Source organism: Delphinapterus leucas, chromosome 18 (genome assembly GCF_059928025.1).
Source record: "Delphinapterus leucas isolate spDelLeu-1000000601 "Yukka" chromosome 18, BTC_Dleu_Yukka2, whole genome shotgun sequence".
NCBI lineage: Eukaryota > Metazoa > Chordata > Mammalia > Artiodactyla > Monodontidae > Delphinapterus > Delphinapterus leucas.
Genome location: NC_143146.1, coordinates 69839840 through 69859876, shown reverse-complemented (window position 1 = coordinate 69859876; position 20037 = coordinate 69839840). Strand labels below are relative to the sequence as shown.

The 20037-nt window shown below is 39.9% G+C and overlaps 1 protein-coding gene across 1 annotated transcript in view; it reads left to right on the top strand.

Moving 5' to 3' along the window:
• KL (klotho) overlaps positions 1–17444 on the top strand; it is a 37348-nt gene extending 19904 nt beyond the window's left edge. The window contains exons 2-5 of the mRNA XM_022574634.2: positions 7491–8001; positions 8758–9026; positions 14716–15817; positions 16347–17444. Coding sequence (XP_022430342.1) covers positions 7491–8001; positions 8758–9026; positions 14716–15817; positions 16347–16684 — 2220 coding nt within the window. The 3' untranslated portion in view covers positions 16685–17444. The remainder of the gene's footprint in view (positions 1–7490; positions 8002–8757; positions 9027–14715; positions 15818–16346) is intronic.
• The last annotated feature ends 2593 nt before the right edge of the window (positions 17445–20037 follow it).

Genomic DNA, 20037 nt, shown 5'->3' with positions numbered 1-20037 from the left:
TGTGCATATGATTCCATAAATTAGGTAATACTGCTTATGATTTGACTGTAGCTAACTATAATTTATTAAAGTGATTGATTTGTAGCCAACGATTAATTTGTTCCATTTAACCCCTAATTTGTGAGTTATTTCAACTAATCCCTATTGTTGGCCTTTTAGATTTGTTTCAAGTAATCTAAGAACTATGACTGGCACATAGTAGCTACTCAATAAATGTTTGACTAAAAGAATAAGTAAATGAATAATCTCATGTTGTTGGATGTTCAGATTGTTTCAAGTCAACTCTGTTGTTGATGGAGAGTGTACAGTCTTGATGAAGAGCTGCCAGTTTATGAAGAAGCATGACATCTACCCCAACTGTATTTGTGCAGAGGGCGATGGGAAAGGGATGTCTACTGTGTCTGGGGAGCCAAACAAGCCTTCACAGGGAAGATGAGAGTGGAGGTGAATTTGGAAGGAGAGAGAATTTTTCAGAGAATAACTGGGGAAAATAGCAGTAAGAGGAAGCAGTATTAATTAGGGACTCCTTCTTGGAAGAGGCAAGTGTAAACAGAAGGCAGGGAGGGATAGAGATGATAGAGGAAAAGTAGAATGTCATTACAGAGTTGATAGGTTGTCATCCAAGGTACGTACAGGCTTGGGTGAGGGGTAACAAGAAATTGACCTGACAGTAGCAAAAGAGCAGGGTTGGGGAGCGATGAGATATGCATTGATAGGAAATTGTTAATTTGTGGGAGGCTGTAAGGCTTGGTGATCGAGCTAGAAATTCTACTTATTTAATTGGCTAAGAAGTACAAAATAAAGTCAAGCAAGCCCAGCTGCTGCCTAAGTCCATGATTTTTCTGACTGGGTATCAGCGAGGGTGGACATAAGGCCCTGGGCATAGGTTGGGGCCTGGGTGATAGAGGCAGGTCCCAGGCAAATTTTGAGGAACTGCACACAGAGATTACTGGTTATTTCTGTAGATAAAAGTCATAGGGGCCTATTTTTTTGAAATTATTTATGTGCTCTATTAGGTGGTTGTTTTGGGGGAGGATGCTTGAAATTCTTTCTGAAGGAACTTTAGTTTACAATCCATGGGGCTGTGCTGATAGAAATAAGAGGAATAATTCGGCCTACAGTCATGAAATTTAGGCTAGTCGGTGTACTTGTGTAACAGCCCAGGGCAGCAGTGACTTTTAAGAAAGTCCCTAGATGTGTAATCATGATACTATTCTTGAACTTGTGGTAAGAGGATGCCAAAGGGGAAAAAAACTTTCCAGTGCTCTCTGAAATTTATCTAGTCCTTCGACCTTTCTCAGAAGAGTGCACCTTTATTTTACAACTAAAACAACATCTTGAGGGCTCTTTTTGGGTAGGGAGTAGACACAAATTAGCCGTTTGAATGATATTCTGTTTATGGGCTGCATTTCAGTTCTTTTACCATTGGTCTCAGTCCATTTAATTAAGATTATTTGTAGGATTAAATTAATCCTTTAAGAATTATTCCATTTCAAGTTTTTTAAAAATCTAAAGAATGATTAAAAAAAAAAGTGACCCATTCACTATCACCTTTGAAATACATTTGAATGTTTAATACCGTCCATGTCTTTTCCAACTTCAGACTCAGTTACCCAGCTGCCAACCAGGCATCTTCATTGGGATGTCAAACCCATGACCTAAACAGAACTTGATCGCTTCCCTTCCCCAGTCCCTTATTTTTTGCTTTCTCTGTTGTCCTTGATTCTTCCCCTCACAAGTCATATGTAACATCCAATTCATCAGCAAGTTCTACTGATTCCACCTTCAATGATAGCCTAAATCTGGCCCCTTCTCACTATCTCCTTTGGTCCAAACCAACCTCATCTTTTGCCTGGACCATTGCAACAGCTCCCTAACTGGTCTTCTTGCTCCCATCTTGCCCTCCTACAGTCTGTTCACCGCACAACAGCCAGTCATCTTTTAAAAATCATAAATCAAGTGACATTACCACCACACTTGAATAATAGACATAAATGGCCAGTCACAATTCTAAGTGCTTTCCATATATTAACTTATTCAATCGTCATAAAGATGTGAACATAAGGTGCTATTGTTATTCCTATTTTCCAGATGAGGAAACAGAGGCACAGAGAGTTAGATTATGTGTCCAAAGTCACACAGCTAATAAGAGTACAGATTTAGAACAGTCTGAGTGACTGTTGTGGTTTTAGTTTGTATTTCCCTGTTGATATTGGTGTTGAGCACCTTTCCATGTGCTTATTGAGCATTGGTGTGGATGCTCTAGTGAAATGTCTGTTCAAATTTTTTGTTCATGGTGGGGAGGGGGGTGGTTTCTTTTCTATTATTGATTGGTAGGAATAGTGTATTTACTTGGATATAACTCTTTTGTCATTTACATATTTTTAATATTTCCCCTCAGTGTTTTTTCTTTTTGTTAACTTTTGATGAGCAGATTTCAATCTTGATGATGTCCAGTTTATCAATTTTTTTTCTTTTATGATTAATGCTTTCTGTGTTCTAAGAAATCTTTTCCTACTCCAAAATTAAGAGGCTATGTTTTGTTCCACAAGCTTTATAGTTTTAGCTTTTACATTTGGATCTATGAGTTATCTCATATGAATTTTTATGCACAGTGTAAGGTTGAGTTCATTTTTCTCCATATATTTTCACAATTGTTGCAGGAGAATTTGTTGAAAAGTCTTTCCTTTTGCCACATAAGTGCCTTGGTACATTTGTTGGAAATCAGCTGGCCATGGGCTTTAAAAAGTCTCTGTTCTTCTCCTTTGATCTATTTGTCTATCCTTATGCCAATATCACACTGTATTGACTATTATGCTTCAACTTTGTTCTTCCTTTTGCAGAGTATTTTAACTGTTCTAGGTGCTTTGAATTATCATATATATTTTAGAATCAATTTATTAATTTCCACAAAAATTGTATTGGGATTTTGGATGGGATGGTGTTGAACCTAGAGATCAACTCAGGGAGAACAGATAATTTAACAAGGTTGAGTCTTACAGTCCATAAAAATGGTATCCCTCTCGCATATACATTATTGATACTATGTATGAAATAGACAACTGATGGGAATACACTGAACATAGCACAGGGAACTCTACCTAATGCACTGTGGTAACTTAAATGAGAGGGAAGTCCAAAAGGGAGGGGATATCTGTATATGTCTGGCTGATTCATTTTGTTGTGCGGTGGAGGCTAAAACAACATTGTAAAGCAACATACTCCAATAAAAATTAATAAAAAATGGTATTTCTTTCCATTTATTTAGGTCTTCTTTAATTTCTTTTAGTACTGTTTTGTGTAGTCGGTTTGCACATCTTTTGTGAAATTATTCCTAAGTATTTTATGGTTTCAGTGCTATTGGAAGTGGTATTGTATTTAAAATTTATTTTCCAAATGCTTCTTGCTCATATATTAAAATACAGTTGAGTTTTGTATCTTGACAGTGTATTCTGGTAACTTGCTAAATTCACTTATTAATTCTAATTAGGGTTTTTATTTTTTATTTTTTTTTAGATTCCTTAGGGTTTCTATATAGTTAATCGTGTTTTATACGAATGAGTTATTTTCTTTCCAATCAACATGACTTCATTTCTTTGATTTGCCTTACTACACTGGCTAGGACCTCCAGTATAGTGTAAATAAAAGTTGTGAGAGTGGTTAAGTTTATTTCTAAGTATTTTATTCTTTTTGTATCTATTATAAATGGAATTATTTTCTTAATTTCCTCTTTGGATTATTCATTGATATTGTATAGAAATACAACTGATTTTTTTTTTTTTTTTTTTGCGGTACGCAGACCTCTCACTGTTGTGGCCTCTCCCGTTGCGGAGCACAGGCTCCAGATGCGCAGGCCCAGCGGCCATGGCTCACGGGCCTAGCCGCTCCGTGGCACGTGGGATCTTCCCAGACCAGGGCACGAACCCGTGTCCCCTGCATTGGCAGGCGGACTCTCAACCACTGCGCCACCAGGGAAGCCCAATACAACTGATTTTTGAATGTTGATATCATATCCTACAATTTGCTGAATTCACTTATTAGCTCTAATAATTTTTTTGTGTGTGTGAATTCTTTAGCACAAAAGAATTATGTAGAATCACGTCATTGGTGAATAGAGATAGTTTTACTACTTTCTGACCTCTTTCCTTTTTTTCCCCCTTGCCTAATTACTCTGGTTGGAACTTGCAATGTACTGTTTCTGTCTTGATCCTGATCTTAGGAAAGTCTTTCACCAGTTGAGTATGATGCTAACTGTGGGTTTTTTAGAAATGCCCCTATCACATCACAGTAGTTCCCTTTTATTCCTGTTTTTTTTAGTGTTTTTGTCATGAAATACGTTTGGATTTTGTCAAATGCCGTTTCTGCATTCACTGAGATGATCGTACGGGGTTTCCCCTTCTTCATTCCATTAATGTGATGTATTGCATTGATTGATTTTCATATGTTGAACCATCCTTGCATTCCTGGGATAAATCCTACTTGATCATGGTATATACTCCTTTTAGTATGCTGCTGGAATTGTTTTGTCAGTATTTTGTTGAGTTTTTTTTGTATCTATACCCATAAGGGCTATTGGTCTGTAGCTTTTTTATTTTTCTTGTGATGTCCTTATTTTAAAAAAGAAATTGAAGCAGAGAAGTCTGTCACTCACAGGTCCTGGAGGAAGTACGTAGCATGCCTTAAGGGACCACATGGGGTGGTTAAGGCAGAGCACAGAGAGAGGGAGAGAGACAGAACCCCGGACTCATGCCTTTAATAGAGTCCGTGTGTGAGTGCTTTGGCGTTCCTGGGCCAGATTGATCAATTCAAACCAAAAGAGGGGTTTTGGTAAGCCCCACAGGGGTCTTTTGTAAGGGGTGCATAAGGCATATAAAGTCTGCAAGGCATGTGAGACCTGTTGATCACAGGGGCTATTGGGGAGGTCATCTCAGGAACTTACACTTGTTTGTGATTGTGGGCTGCTATCTAGTCAGGGCATGTGCTTGCATGAGGGGCTAGTGTCAGTTTAAGTTCCCTGTAGGACACACAGTTAAACAAAATGGATGCCAAGGCAGAATACCATGAAGTAGCTAGTTAAACTCTTGACAATGCTTTACCAGCCATGTGGGGGGTCCCTCAGTCCAGTCAGTCGACACATAAAACTAATCATCACACTTTCCAGTGCTACAAATTTATACTGTACTTCTCTAAAATAATTGACCACTTGAAAAACACTTTCACTTATATCATATTTAATCCTTGCAATGTCCCTGAAGGAGAATAGATGCTATTCCCATTTGTTCAAAGAAGTACCTGAGGCTCACACTGGTAACAGAGGATTTGGTATCCAAACGTGAGATTCTTCTAATCCAAACTCCAGGTCGTATCACTATATCACAGCGATGCTATGGGCTGAATTCCTCAGCAGGTGGCGTTTCCTTTACCTGCTGTGTTTTTCTTTTTGTTCTGTTGATCCTTTAGGGAGAGAAGGAATAAGCATTCATGGAGACCCTACCATGTGGAAACTCTGTTAGGTGTTTTGTGTAAAGTATCTCATTTAATCCTCATTACAGCCCTGTGAGAGACAGAGGAAAGTTAGTTTTACCTGCCCTGGTTAAGTTGTGTGGTCAAAGGCACAGAAAAAAGTGATGGAGCAGGAATTTTATCTGATATCAAACACCACGTGTGCACTTCCCTATAGCCAGGGTCATTCGTTTCCTTGCCAGACCTCCTCTGAGCCATGTCAAAGTACTCAAGGTTAGAAGAGTGGTCTGTGATTGTAGACAGTTCTACTGTATGGCTCTGACTTCAGCTACCTGCAAAACTGACCCATGTCAGGAAGTTCTTGGTTGCTGCCACTTCTCCCTGGCCTCCTGACTCCCCCCTCTTCGTGCTTGTCCTGTAGAGGTATGTCTGTTAGGGTTAGGTCATGACTATCCACAGGCTTCAAATCAGCCAAATTAGCGAAGTCCTCTAGGCTAACATCGTGAGTACTACAGCCTGGATTTCCCCTTTTCTTTTCTGTTTAACTGTTAACTGGTGAGATTTCTTGTCAGTGGGGAAGGGAGAGATAGGGTGGTGAAGGTGAGGAAGATAGAGAAGGGTGGGGCACATCACAAATCCAGCAGCATAGCACAATCAAGCCTCAGTTTCTTGAATCACATGGGCAAAGGCCACTATTCTTATGATCAATATTGTATTCTCCATTTCCTTCCTAGCATATAGATAGCTGCTTTAGGTCATGAAAAAACACATTCCGTGAAATGAAACCTAGTAGATGTTTACTAAGAAACTAAAAATGAAAGACATGCGCTATTTGATTCCACTGAAATATCTGGCTGAACTCATAAGAATGGTGATGAGGCCATTCTTGGACACCTGCACTAAAATGAACCGAGAGCAGAATATTAAAGAACAAGGAAGAGGAAGTTTGGCATATGAGCGCAAGAGCTTCTTCAGGCCCAGGGAGTGGAATGAAAACTGGCATGATCATTGGGAGAATGTGAGTCAAACAGAGAATTAGAATGGAATTTTCCAAGAGAATATATTAGGAGAGCAAAAGGCTGATAAACAGCTCTTGCATTTGGAGAAAAACAGGGGGAGTAAATCAGGAATTCAAAAGTAAAGAAAAACCTAATTCAAGTAAGGGAGGAAAAAAACCACTATTCTTTGTAAATAGAAAGGAGACAAATGAAAATAAGATATCAGAAGTCAGCAAGATTTTATGGGAGTCTGAAGTTGATTTAATGGAAGCAAAGCCCATTTCATTGCTGTAGGAAACACCCAGCTGAGTTGCTGATTCACTGTGGACATCTGATCTCTTCAAAGCTGCATTTAGGTGTTTTTGCTCTTGGCTTGTATCTTGTACCCTGCGGGGGTCGGCAGGAAGCCAGCCATGTCCCAGAGTACTGGGTGGTGGGCCAAGATTAGATATCGGAGTTGGTTCTTTATTGCGCTGATTCTTCTTAGAGAAGAACAAAGATTGTGAGAACATGTGTTAGAATTTCTGTTATGAGACATGAATACAAAATATTAAATTGACTCCAACAATTTAAGTCAACTTGAAAACTCCCGGTCTCTTAGGATAAAAAAATATAATCCTATTTAGAAATTCCTGGTGTAATCACAGATGCGGGATTGGCTCTTTTCGCGAAGGCTATTAATTAAAAAGTACATAATCCAAAGTCATTTAAGTAGTAAGATATTATAACAAATTCTTATTTCATTAACTTTTCAAAGTATGAATAATAACTACATATTCAACACAAGAAATTCACATTTTTCCACTGGCTGCTGAAAAACAGTGGAAATGATTCCAGTTATGGTTGCAGCTCACTGTGGGCTGACTTACCTCTGGAATTATCTATTGGTTCCAGGTGACTTTTACATTGTGGGGTTAGTCATTAGGTTAGACTTGATGAGAAACAGATACAACTAGAAATGGGGATTCAAATACATGTTGTATTTCTGCTCACAATCAGATAAATTCACCGTGGTTTTTCTCTTTATAGGCTCATGCCAAAATCTGGCATCTCTACAATACTTCTTTCCGCCCCACTCAGGGAGGCCAGGTGTCCATTGCCCTGAGCTCCCACTGGATCAGTCCTCGAAGAATGACTGAACATAGCATCAAAGAATGTCAGAAATCTCTTGACTTTGTCCTAGGCTGGTTTGCCAAACCCGTATTTATTGATGGGGACTATCCTGAGAGCATGAAGAATAACCTTTCATCTCTTCTGCCTGATTTTACTGAATCTGAGAAAAAGTTCATCAAGGGAACAGCCGACTTTTTTGCTCTTTCCTTTGGACCAACCTTGAGTTTTCAACTGTTGGACCCTCAGATGAAGTTCCATCAGTTGGAATCTCCCAGCCTAAGGCAACTCCTTTCCTGGATTGACCTTGAGTATAACCACCCTCAAATATTTATTGTGGAAAATGGCTGGTTTGTTTCAGGGACCACCAAGAGAGATGATGCCAAATATATGTATTACCTCAAAAAATTCATAATGGAAACCTTAAAAGGTAGGATTGTGGATAAAATCCTAATTTTCTGCCAGAATCCACTGGAAAAACAATCTTTAAGATGATCTTAATAAACTGTGTGAATTTATAGTTTTTAATCAGAATGTAGAAATTCATTTTGGCAATAGTAGGAATGCATTTATGTAACACCTTTCTCATTTGGGACCTTGAGGAACTTGAATTAATTTTTTAAACTCGTTTCATAAATGAGAAACTGGGTTATAATGTTTAAAATTACTAGACTTTCAGAGTTACTACTCTAGATTTTTTAGATTATATTAAAGATTAAGTAAATCCCAAGATATCTAGATCTCTGTACACATTTTTCAGTTCAGATTGCTTGTACTGAATAAAACACTTTTTATTAAAGAAGAAAAGGAATATCAATATTTTCTGAAGAAAAGAGTAAGTAGTCCATGCCTTTGAAGACTTAATTCATTTACTGCATCAGGCACAAAGATAGGTGCTTAGGATAGAAAGTAGAACAAGATATCTTGGCCCAAAGAGCACCCACTAGAAATAAGGGAAATTCAGATAAAAACATATTGGAGATAAGCCTATTTGTGAAGACATTTAGTAATATTTGTAGAGTTATCTAGGTTCTCTTAGAGCCTTTCATCAGTGAGAAGAGTCATCAGTTTACCAAACAATAATAAGCATTATACTTACTGAAGTAGTAAAATCCTCAAATGCTCTTGAATCATGAGACGAGTGCCCATCACAGGGTCATGTTGCTCTGTCCTCTTTCCTTTGCAGCCATCAGGCTAGACGGGGTGGATGTCATTGGGTACACCGCGTGGTCCCTCATGGATGGCTTCGAGTGGCACAGAGGCTACAGCATCAGACGTGGACTCTTCTACGTTGACTTTCTAAGCCAGGATAAGAAGTTGTTGCCGAAGTCTTCAGCCTTGTTCTACCAGAAGCTGATAGAGAAAAATGGCTTCCCTCCTTTACCTGAAAATCAACCCCTAGAAGGGACATTCTCCTGTGACTTTGCTTGGGGAATTGTTGACAACTACATTCAAGTAAGTCAGCTGACAAAATCAATCCGCAGTCTCACCAAGCCCTATCCCTAGTAAGTAGTACTTCCTTATTAGGTTGTCATGGCACATTGTCCATTCCTCAGGCCAAACATGGTTCCTTAGTGAGCACATTAAAGGCACCATTTGGAATGCTGCACTCTTCTCTCCAAAAATCTTCCTAGCTTCATCTTGCACTTTAAATAAGCTCCAAGGGGAACAGATTAAAAATATATCCATCTTTAAGATCTGATAGGATAGTGAAAGATAAAAGTCTCTTTTAATACCATGGTTTTCAACCCCTTTTAAAGTAGTTGTTGAGTTCTTCCATAAACAAGATATAAAACAGAACTCCACATTATCTGAGATCTTGGTGGAGCTGCTGAGATTGAAGCAGGAGCATTAGGCAGAGCCCTCCTGAGGCATAACTGTGGAACCCCCAAGCTTGTGGAAATACCTCCAGAAAGAAAAACCCTTGCTCTATGATTCACTGATCGGAATGCCATTTCTAGCAACAGTTTTTGAATTGCAGTGGTAATGAAGTTCTTCAAAATGGTCAACCAATATTTATTGAGCATCTGCTGTGTAGTTAGCCCTCAATATTATTTTTAATTTTTCCAACTTTAAAAGAATCTGTTTTCTAGAGCTTGATTGAATACTTTAGCGAGCACTTATTGGATGCTTAGTGTGTACAAAGCCCTGTGTTAATTGCTGGGGTGAGGGGACTCGGTTGAGGGGAGTACACACTAAGATGAGTAAGATACGACCCCTGCTTTCAAAAGAGTCTATTGAGGGAAAATGATGGGTCGCAAATAGTTTGACAGTGTGAACAGAGCATGGTGGTAAGTGAGCAGGGTGGGGAGGGAGTGGAGGTGTTGCTGAACAGAGTCTGCGTGTGAAAATAGAGACCAAGACGGAGACAAAGTTTGGTATCCACAGACAAGCAAAGGGTTTAGCATGTTGGGTGCTTCTAGCCAATTCACTGGTTCTGCTGGGGAGGAAAATAACTTTTCCTCTACCCTTCTGAGTTCTTAACTGAGACCCCTGTAATAAGAGATAGATTAACATGAGAAGAACAAACAGAAGTTTATTAGTATGTTTACCTCATGTATACATGGGAGACGCTCTGAGAAAAATGAGTAACTCCCCAAGGTGGCTTAGAGTTCAGGCTTAAATGCCATCTTAATAGGAAAAGGGGAAAAGTAAATGCTTTTTAGGAAAGATGAATGGGCCCTTAAAAGAATAGATGGGAGCTATGATAGTTTGTGACAAAGTTTGCCTGCATGTGATGTTGGCTTTGAATATCCTCTCCTGTGATAAATCTTCCCTGCTTGGTGAAACTCCCACAAAGGGATTTATGACAATCCTTTTGAGTTCCTTTTGGAGGATCTGTCTGTAGGCAGATAAGAGGAGTTCAGAGAAAGCCTTTCCCTTGCATTTGCTATTTTTCAAGTACCTGCAGCTCAAAATAATCAATATACTGAAGGGGCATTTTTGAGGTGGCATGCCCTGAACTTCTACAGTCATATTTTGGGACGGCATATTCTGTTACCTTTCAGTTCGAAAGAGGTGTTTGGAAGAATGCTTGGATCTGCGGGAAGGCCTTCTAGTTGAAATGGGTTGCTGTTGTTTTGGTAAACATCAAATTGAAATCTTTGATTTATGGGAGAATAAATCAACACCTGGTGGTGCAGTGGTTAAGACTCCATGCTCCCAATTCAGGGGGCCCAGGTTCGATCCCTGGTCAGGGAACTAGATCCCACATGCATGCCGCAACTAAGAGTTCACCTGCCACAACTAAGATCCCATGCAACCAAATAAATAAATAATTAAGAAAAATTTTTTTTTAAATCAACACCATCCTTAATACTTTTTTTGCCGAGTTGTATTATTCTTACATCTTATTCAGACCTCCAGTTAGTTTTAGGGACAGTCTCAACTTCAGTCCCTTCCTTACATTTAAAAGGCATCCAGTGAGGACACAGGGAGTGGGAAGGGTAAGCTGGGACAAAATGAAAGAGTGGCATGGACATATATACACTACCAAATGTAAAATAGATAGCTAGTGCGAAGCAGTCGCATAGCACAGGGAGATCAGCTCGGTGCTTTGTGACCACCTAGAGGGGTGGGATAGGGAGGGTGTGAGGGAGGGAGACACAAGAGGGAGGGGATATGGGGATATATGTGTATGTATAGCTGATTCACTTTGTGATACAGCAGAAACTAACACACCATTGTAAAGCAATTATACTCCAATAAAGATGTTAAAAAAAAAAAAAGGCATCCAAGGATCGCTGTGTTTGCAAGGATATCTGAGCCCAGTAGCTTGTCTTCCTGGCTCCGGGTTTTCCTCCCTCCTCCATCTCCCCTTCTCCCTCAGCCCACTGCTATTTGGAACCTCCCCATCCTAATTTCTCCTGCAGTGGGATCCACAGTGGGGGTTCAAGTAGGATCTGAAACGGCAGAGGTGGTGCTAGTGATGGAGGAGGGAAGGAGGAAGGAAGGAAGGGGGGAAGGCCACTCCCTAGTGCATCCTGGTTGGTCCCTGGTCCTTTTTCTACCTCTTGACCTTCTTCTGAGCCCTGCTTCTTGCTGGGCCCTGGGACCCTAGTCACTGAGGGCTCGTGCTCTGTCCCATCTCTGACAGCAGCCCAGCCAGGGCTGGTAATTCCCAGCTTTGTCTTTTGAGGAGAGAAGGCTCTGCCAGCGTTTCTGTGCAGATGGTATGAACTCAGGGAGCAGTGGGGACATTTGTGGGGAGCCCTTTCACTCCTGCTTTGTTCCCATCCAGGGACTGTGTCTGCCTTGGGAACTGGTCAGTGGTGAGAATGTTTTAAGAGTACATCTTACTTCTTCCAGAGAGAAGAAGAACTCTGATCAGAGGTGACAAGTACGGCAGGCAGCGAAGAGGTAGGGAGATAGGGAGAGAATTCCTTTTTCTGCTCCCTAGAGGCAGTTGTTTAGACTTTGATTTAATGCCAGCCACCCATCAGCCCTGGAGCTTTGCCCTCGGGCTGCAGAGCTCAGGGCCCCTGCTACCTTCACCTAGCCGAGCTGCCTGGCCCGCTCCCTGCTGACCCAGCCACACACAGACCCTCTGCGGACCGCAGCTCCTCTAGAAGCTCTCTAGTGGGAAAAGGCTGCAACTGCTCTTTTATTCTTTTTGCTTTTCACCTGGAGCGTTTGTACTACTGTGGCGGCTCTCTTCCCAAGCTAATAACTTCCTAACTGACAAAGTAAAAACAAGTTTTTTGTTAGGACAGTTCTGATGAGTGTATGGGTAAGTTTTAATTTACAAGCAGGTCTCTATACTTTTAATGCATTAGAAGTGAATTGCATTTTTATTTTATTTTACTTTATTTTTTTTGTCGTTCAATCGATATTTATTAAGTACCTACCACTATGCTCAGACCAGGGAATAGTGAGACAAATACACTTAGGTGCCTACCTCTGTTCAAATACACAGGCTGGTAAGAAAAACAGCAAGACCCATCATGGTGTTTTTAGCTGGCAATACTTTTTTTTTTTTAAACATCTTTATTGGAGTATAATTGCTTTACAATGGTGTGTTAGTTTCTGCTTTATAACAAAGTGAATCAGCTATACATATACATATGTTCCCATATCTCCTCCCTGTTGTGTCTCCCTCCCTCCCTCCCTATCCCACCCCTCTAGGTGGTCACAAAGCACCGAGCTGATCTCCCTGTGCTATGTGGCTGCTTCCCACTAGCTATCTGTTTTACGTTTGGTAGTGTATATATGTCCATGCCACTCTCTCACTTCGTCCCAGCTTACCCTTCCCCCTCCCCGTGTCCTCAAGTCCATTCTCTACATATAAGTGAATCTCAAACCATTGAAATTTATCTTTTTACTCCTGGCTAGTGTTTCAAACTCCCAGTATGAATGAGGCACGCATTTCACCTGAAAAGCTTTAAAAATAACATCTCATTAACACCACCTGCCTGAAGTCTGATCTTAGGCTTGTTCACATGGATTGTCACTGTCCTTGGGCCTAATTTCCCAGCCAAGAGGTTTGTTTTCCCATAACCACTAATGCTCATAGCTCATAAATACAAAACCTGCTATGTACTGGGGACGTAGAGCTTTTTTAACATTGGCCACTGTTAGGGAAACATTTCTTCCATAATATACTGAACACACATATTATAACCTTCTGAAAGGTTCAACTTTCTTTTTTCTTTTTTTTTAAATTAAGAAATAAGTCAATACATCAGTGGAGATTATATAGAATTTTGCCTAAATACCCATTTATAAATGTCCTGTATTTTTAAGAAATAGGGTATAAATAGAAATTATACCCTAGTCTCTCATGTTTGTTTTCAGATGGACTGAATAAAAGCTGTTGTTCTGGAACAATTATGGTAGAAAAGTTACGAATTTTGTCAACTCAGAGCTCTGTAAAAATAATCCAAATAATTCCTTCAAGCTATGAACACTTTCACTTCCAAAGAGTATGCAAATATTTTCTCTTGCAAAGCTGAGGAAACATGATTTGTGGGTGCATCACAGTGGAAAAATACTTCTGACAGCATTCCCACAGCATTAGAGGAAATGCATGTGTGGGTGATCTACAAGGGACAATTCTCCAGAAAAAGCAATTTCCCTCTGACACACTGTATTTTATTACTTTCCTTTATAAGCACAGCACTGACCCCTCTAGAGAAACAGAAGCTCATTTGCAACAGGCCTGAAAAATGCAAGGAAACCTCTGCTAGAGATTCAAAACCAGAGTTTGACCCCAGCTTTTATATAGAGGGTCAAACTGAGGAACCAATTCTAACAGGATTATTTCTGAGGAGAAAACTGGCTTTGGTGGCGGGTCCTTGGGATGAACTTTCAGTTTCCATTCCTGCCATGGTTGGCATGTGGAGGAAGGATTTTGTGATTTTGATTTTGCAATTTGTCCACTTTCCTAAATACATGTTTTCATTTTGAAGGCTTGTAAATCAGAGATTGAGAACCATTATCGTCATGATCGTCACAGAAAAATAATTTAGAAATTTTTAAAAAGCTATGTTAAAATATCCCATTATGGGTGGATGACAGAATTGTTTTCCACATTCCCTATCACTTTCTACCATCAGTCAGAATGAGTTTGCTAAATTCTGTTATGGACTCTAATGCCAATAAAAGGCAACCGTTATGCTTATTTTCCACGTCCTTCACCTGGAGCAAACCTCCATTTAGAACGTGATTTTAAGAAGCGCAATTTAATCTTAAATATCGTTTCATTTTCTGACTCTCACTCAGGTTTTAAGCTTTATCATTTTTTTGTCTAGTTTTTTTTTTTAATTTGAAAGCCTCGTATCATTAGTGATTTCTTACACTAAAAGAAAAACGTCCAAAATACTCTGCTTGCTTAACGCAGACCAGAGGTGTGTGAGGATTATTAATGTTTGTCATCTGAAGTGACCCCAAAAATTCAGATTTTTTTTTAACATTAAAGTAACAGTTCCAGAGTTACAGAGAACTATGGGAAAAACAAATGTGCACCCATCAAAGGGAAATATTTTCTTCTCCAAGAACTTCCTCTTTATGAAAAAATAGTTTAAAAATTCAGCTAGAAAGGTTTCTGTTTTTACCTATTTTGCTGGCTGGTTTTGTCAAAAGAGCTGCGTTGAACGACTTTCCAGGACGGTCCAGGTGAGGCTAACGGTTACTCTCTTCCTGCCAGGTGGACACCACTCTGTCTCAGTTTACCGACCCCAACGTTTACCTGTGGGATGTCCACCACAGTAAAAGGCTTATTAAGGTGGACGGGGTTGTGACCAAGAAGAGGAAATCCTACTGCGTTGACTTCGCCGCCATCCGGCCCCAGATCGCCTTACTCCGGGAAATGCACGTGTCGCATTTCCACTTCTCCCTGGACTGGGCGCTGATCCTGCCGCTGGGGAACCAGTCCCAGGTCAACCGCACGGTCCTGCGCTACTATCGCTGCATGGCCAGCGAGCTCGTGCACGCCAACATCACGCCGGTCGTGGCCCTGTGGCGCCCCGCCGCCCCGCACCAGGGGCTGCCGCCACCCCTGGCCCGGCACGGCGCCTGGGAGAACCCTCACACCGCCCTGGCTTTTGCAGAGTACGCCAGCCTGTGCTTTCGAGACCTCGGCCACCACGTCAAGTTCTGGATCACGATGAACGAGCCGTCCACGCGGAACATGACGTATATCGCGGGGCACCACCTCCTGAAGGCCCACGCGTTGGCCTGGCGCGTGTACGATGAGAAGTTTAGGCGCTCTCAGAAGGGTAGAATATCCATAGCCCTGCAGGCGGATTGGATAGAACCGGCCTGCCCTCTCTCCCCAAAAGACCAAGAAGTGGCCGAGCGGGTTTTGCAATTTGACATTGGCTGGCTGGCCGAGCCCATTTTCGGCTCCGGGGATTATCCACGCGTGATGAGGGACTGGCTGAACCAGAGAAACAATTTCCTCCTGCCTTATTTCACTGACGAGGAAAAAAAGCTAATCCGGGGTTCCTTTGATTTTTTGGCTTTAAGCCATTACACCACCATCCTTGTAGACTGGGAAAAAGAAGATCCAGTAAAATATAATGATTACCTGGCGGTGCAAGAAATGACTGACATCACCTGGCTCAACTCCCCAAGTCAGGTGGCCGTGGTGCCCTGGGGGTTACGCAAGGTACTGAATTGGCTGAAGTCCAAGTACGGAGACCTCCCCATGTATATAATCTCCAACGGCATCGACGATGATCCACACGCAGCCGAAGACAATCTGAGGGTGTATTACATGAAGAATTACATAAACGAAGCTCTGAAAGGTAAGGAGCCCCCGAAACAGCGGTCTCTTGAGGGTTAAGTCACCTGAGAGCCTGATACCTGATAGAAACTCTCAAACACATACACACACTATCACCTGCAGAGAAAGTGCTATCTATTCCTTGACACACTGAAAAAGTCCAAGTGCTAGCTAGTATTTTCCCCAGGGATAAAGGAGTTTGGCTAAAAGAGCAAGATGGAATCTCCCTCGCACCTACTCTGGGTGGAATAAACCCTGGACTATCTTGTCCTCCATATAAGATGGCTTCACAGCAGTCTTGACTGCTTCACGTACTGAAAGATTTAACCCAAGTGCATCCTAGTAGGCTTAATTATGTAAAACCTACTATGTTAAATGTATTTACCTCTTTGTCTTCGGATACAAGAAGGCTTTTCTGATTAAATCTAATTAAATCTGAAGCTTTATTAAATGGTATTGACATTTTTGCTGATGCGCCAGGGCTATGTAAAAGCAAAGTGTTGTGTGCAAAATATTTTCATAACTTTTCTCCTGTCCTTTTGTTTTTCTAGCCTATATATTGGATGGTATCAATCTTTGTGGATACTTTGCTTATTCATTTAATGATCACACAGCTCCGAAGTTTGGCCTGTATCGTTATGCTGCAAATCAGTTTGAGCCCAAACCATCCATGAAACATTACAGGAAGATTATTGAGAACAATGGCTTCCCAGGTCCCAAAACCCTGGGAAGATTTTGTCCAGAAGAATTCACCCTGTGTACAGAGTGCAGCTTTTTTCATACCCGAAAGTCTTTACTGGCTTTCATAGCGTTTCTATTTTTTGCTTTTATTATTTCTCTTTCTCTTATTTTTTACTACTCTAAGAGAGGCAGAAGAAGTTACAAATAGTCTTGATATTTTTCTTATTCATTTATTTGAAATAATTGTACACACACAGCAGCTGTTAACCATTTGTACTTCTCAGTGTTGCAACTGTAGATTTTATATATCTGACTTCTAGAAGACCTTTTTGTAGCATTTGACAGAGCTTTTGAAATGAGCATAAGTGATTGTAAAATATTGAATAATGTGAATAGTGCCTGGATTTGTTCTTTTTGGCAGGGGGGTGTTAAAAAAAATACTGACAGGGGCTGTCATTTCTGCAGCACATTCTATAACAAAAGCATGAGAAATGGGAACCATTCTGTAACATTTTTACAGAAATTGAATGACAAAATTAAGAATATTTTTTGTCTGTGCCCATTGCTATATGCAGTATTTATCTTGAAGTCATATTGCAAGTATTGGAATCAAAAGTTAAGTCCCAAGTAACCATATCTTAACTGCCATGATATGCCTAATGGTCTCTGCTGAGCCAAGTTTCCCTTGAAAAAGAAGATGGCAGAATATAGAACAGATGACAAAGGGCCCTCGGCTGGAATGTTCCTTTTAAAGCAGTGTTTCTATCAAATACTGTTATATTAATTTACATATCTGGTTAATGATAGGCTTAGCAGAACAAATGACAGAACTCTATATTTTATGTAAGTATAAAATTTTTTTTTTTATATTTCGAGGCACTCTCTAAACCCCAGGTCCTTGAGGGCTTTTGTGTCCCTGTCGAGGGCCTGCACACATGGACTTTCACTAAATCTGTGCAGAAAAATATGCATGAATTATGCAATATCAGGCCCTTAAAGAAGCATAAACCGACTGTGAAATGCATTATACTGCAGTGGCTGGAGGGGGAGGAAAGGAGGAGAAAGTACTTGTTATGAGCAACATTGTGATTAATTTTATTATAAACTCTTTTATTTAGAGCAGACCTTGGAATGAATGAGGTGACCTTTTCTGAGAGAATAAGAACGAAATAATAACTTATTTTATGAGGAGTGGCTCCACTTTCTGTTCTTTAGAATATGCCCAAATTTCTTTGAATTGAGTCTTAAAAATTCTTAGTAGGTTCAAAAGCATTTGGTCTAAAAACGCTGGAAGATTTGTTTCCGTAATTGCTGAGGTCCATTTTATATTTTTGCTGCTATTTCTGTGGAGCTAACTTTGAATGAGTTTTGCTTCGAACTTTTATACAGAAACATGCTATGGATTTTTAGAAAGGGCTAATTAGGTCTTATCCTTTAAAGCCCCTTAAATAAGTCTTGCTGATTTTCAGACAGGGAAGTCTGTTGCACTGGAGTTGGGGATTATCCTAATGTTTGTTTTATAGATAAGCCAAAATTATATCAGGCAAGATAAATCAATATCATGTCTGGCATAACTAATCTTGCTGACACAGGGTTCTAGTGAATAAAAAAAAAAAACTGTACTGTATCATGTATCATCTTTAGAGGTGGTATGATTTTTTTCCATGAAAGATAAGCTTTTGGTGGTACTCTTAAAAATTGGACTTATTGTTAAAATTGCAAACTAGAGAATAATAGTTTATTTTATGTATATATTTTTCTGATTATAATAGTAATATATGCTCATTGTAAAAAACTTAAAAACACAGAAACTGTATATAAAGAAAAAAAATAACCTGTAATTTCACCACCTTGAGGTAGCCACTATTAACATAGTGTATGTATTTTATTTTACATAGAGTCAGATCATATTGTAAATAGTTATGTGTCTTTATTAATTTTCATTGTGTGCATTTCCTTTGTCAGTCTTCAAAGGCATGATTTTTGATAGCTGTAGAGTAATTCCACTATATGAATTTATCACAACTTATTTAATGATTCCTATTTGTTGGACTAGTTTCTTATTGTTAATTACCGTTAAATAATGGATTTTATTTAAAAATAATTTTCTTGCTACAGCATTTAATTTCCTTGAGTGTGGAGAGAAGCAGTTCTGTCCCTTGATAAAGAATTGTAATAAATCTGCCTGAAACTTTTTCTTACATCACCAAATAACTAGATAAATTTCTTAATTATTTTGTTCCTTTGGGTTGATTAAACCACCTAGAATATGATCTGAGTGGTGAAGAAAGGGATCTGAAAGCAGGAGTGAAGTTCGAGGCTGGAAGACGGTAGGGGCGGGGAGGGTGCTCCAAGCTAATCCCTATGGTTGAGCTGAGAGGGAGTTTCAGACACTGAAAGAGACAGGAGACGCCAAAGACCCAATGAGAAATGACACTTCAGCATCATTCAGCAAAGTTATCAGGTGAGCATCACGCTAACTTTGAGTCCCCGTAGACCTTAGGGGGAGGTCGGTGGCTCGCCCCAAGCGGGAAGGGGGAGTGGGCGGGACGCCGCTCAGATGAGGCTGGGAACCCGGAGGCAGCAGGAGGTGCTAGAAGGGCTTTCTGGTCCATCGGGGATGGAATCCTCATTTCTTAACTGGCTTCTCAGGGCATTACTTCTTCCATTGATGCTTTACTTTCATGAATTCTGAGTTTTTCACCATGTTACATATATTTTTTAAAATATAGAGACCATTCCCTTGGAAGTCCTACATCTCAATACCTTTTGGGGCCAGCTGTGCAGCGGCATTAAGTGGTAAGCCGTGGTCCCCAAGGCCTCTGGGCTAATTTCTGCCATATTTCTGTTTGCTCTACATTCCAGGTTCCTTCCTTTGAACCTGGGGTTGGGGAGTGAGAGGTGGAGGAGAGGTGTGGTGGGTCATGCACTTATGCCCCATTCATTTTGCTTTAGTTTGGAAGGATGGTTTTTCATATTCATTTAAGGACATTTTTCATTTTATTTTTGGACTTCCACAGATAGTAATTAGAATCTACTAATGCCTCGGAAACATTTCTTTTTATTATTTATTATAATGCCATCCAACAGAGATACAATGCAAGCCACATATTTTAAATTTTCTAGTAGTCACATTAAAAAAATAAAAGGCATAGAAAATAAAGCTTGATACTATACAGTGTTTTATTTTCCCCAACATATCCAAAATAATATAATTTCAATATGCAGTCAATATAAAAATGATTGAGAGTTTTACATACTTTTTTGGGCTACTAAGTCTTAGAAATCTGGTGTGTGTTTTACACAAAGTGCACATCTTGTGCTCAATTTGGACTGTATACTGTAAGTAGCTACATGTGGGCAATGGCTACTCTATTGGATAGTAAAGGTCTATAAAGAGAGACTTGCTCTGCTACGTAAATTAGCTGCATTATTAAGCTATCCAAAGTATTTAACGAATTAGAAGAATAAACATTTTTTTTCAACAATCTTCTAAGATCTAAAATCCAAAGAAATCATTGGCATGTAAATTTACCATTAAACTAAAACTACTGATTAAAA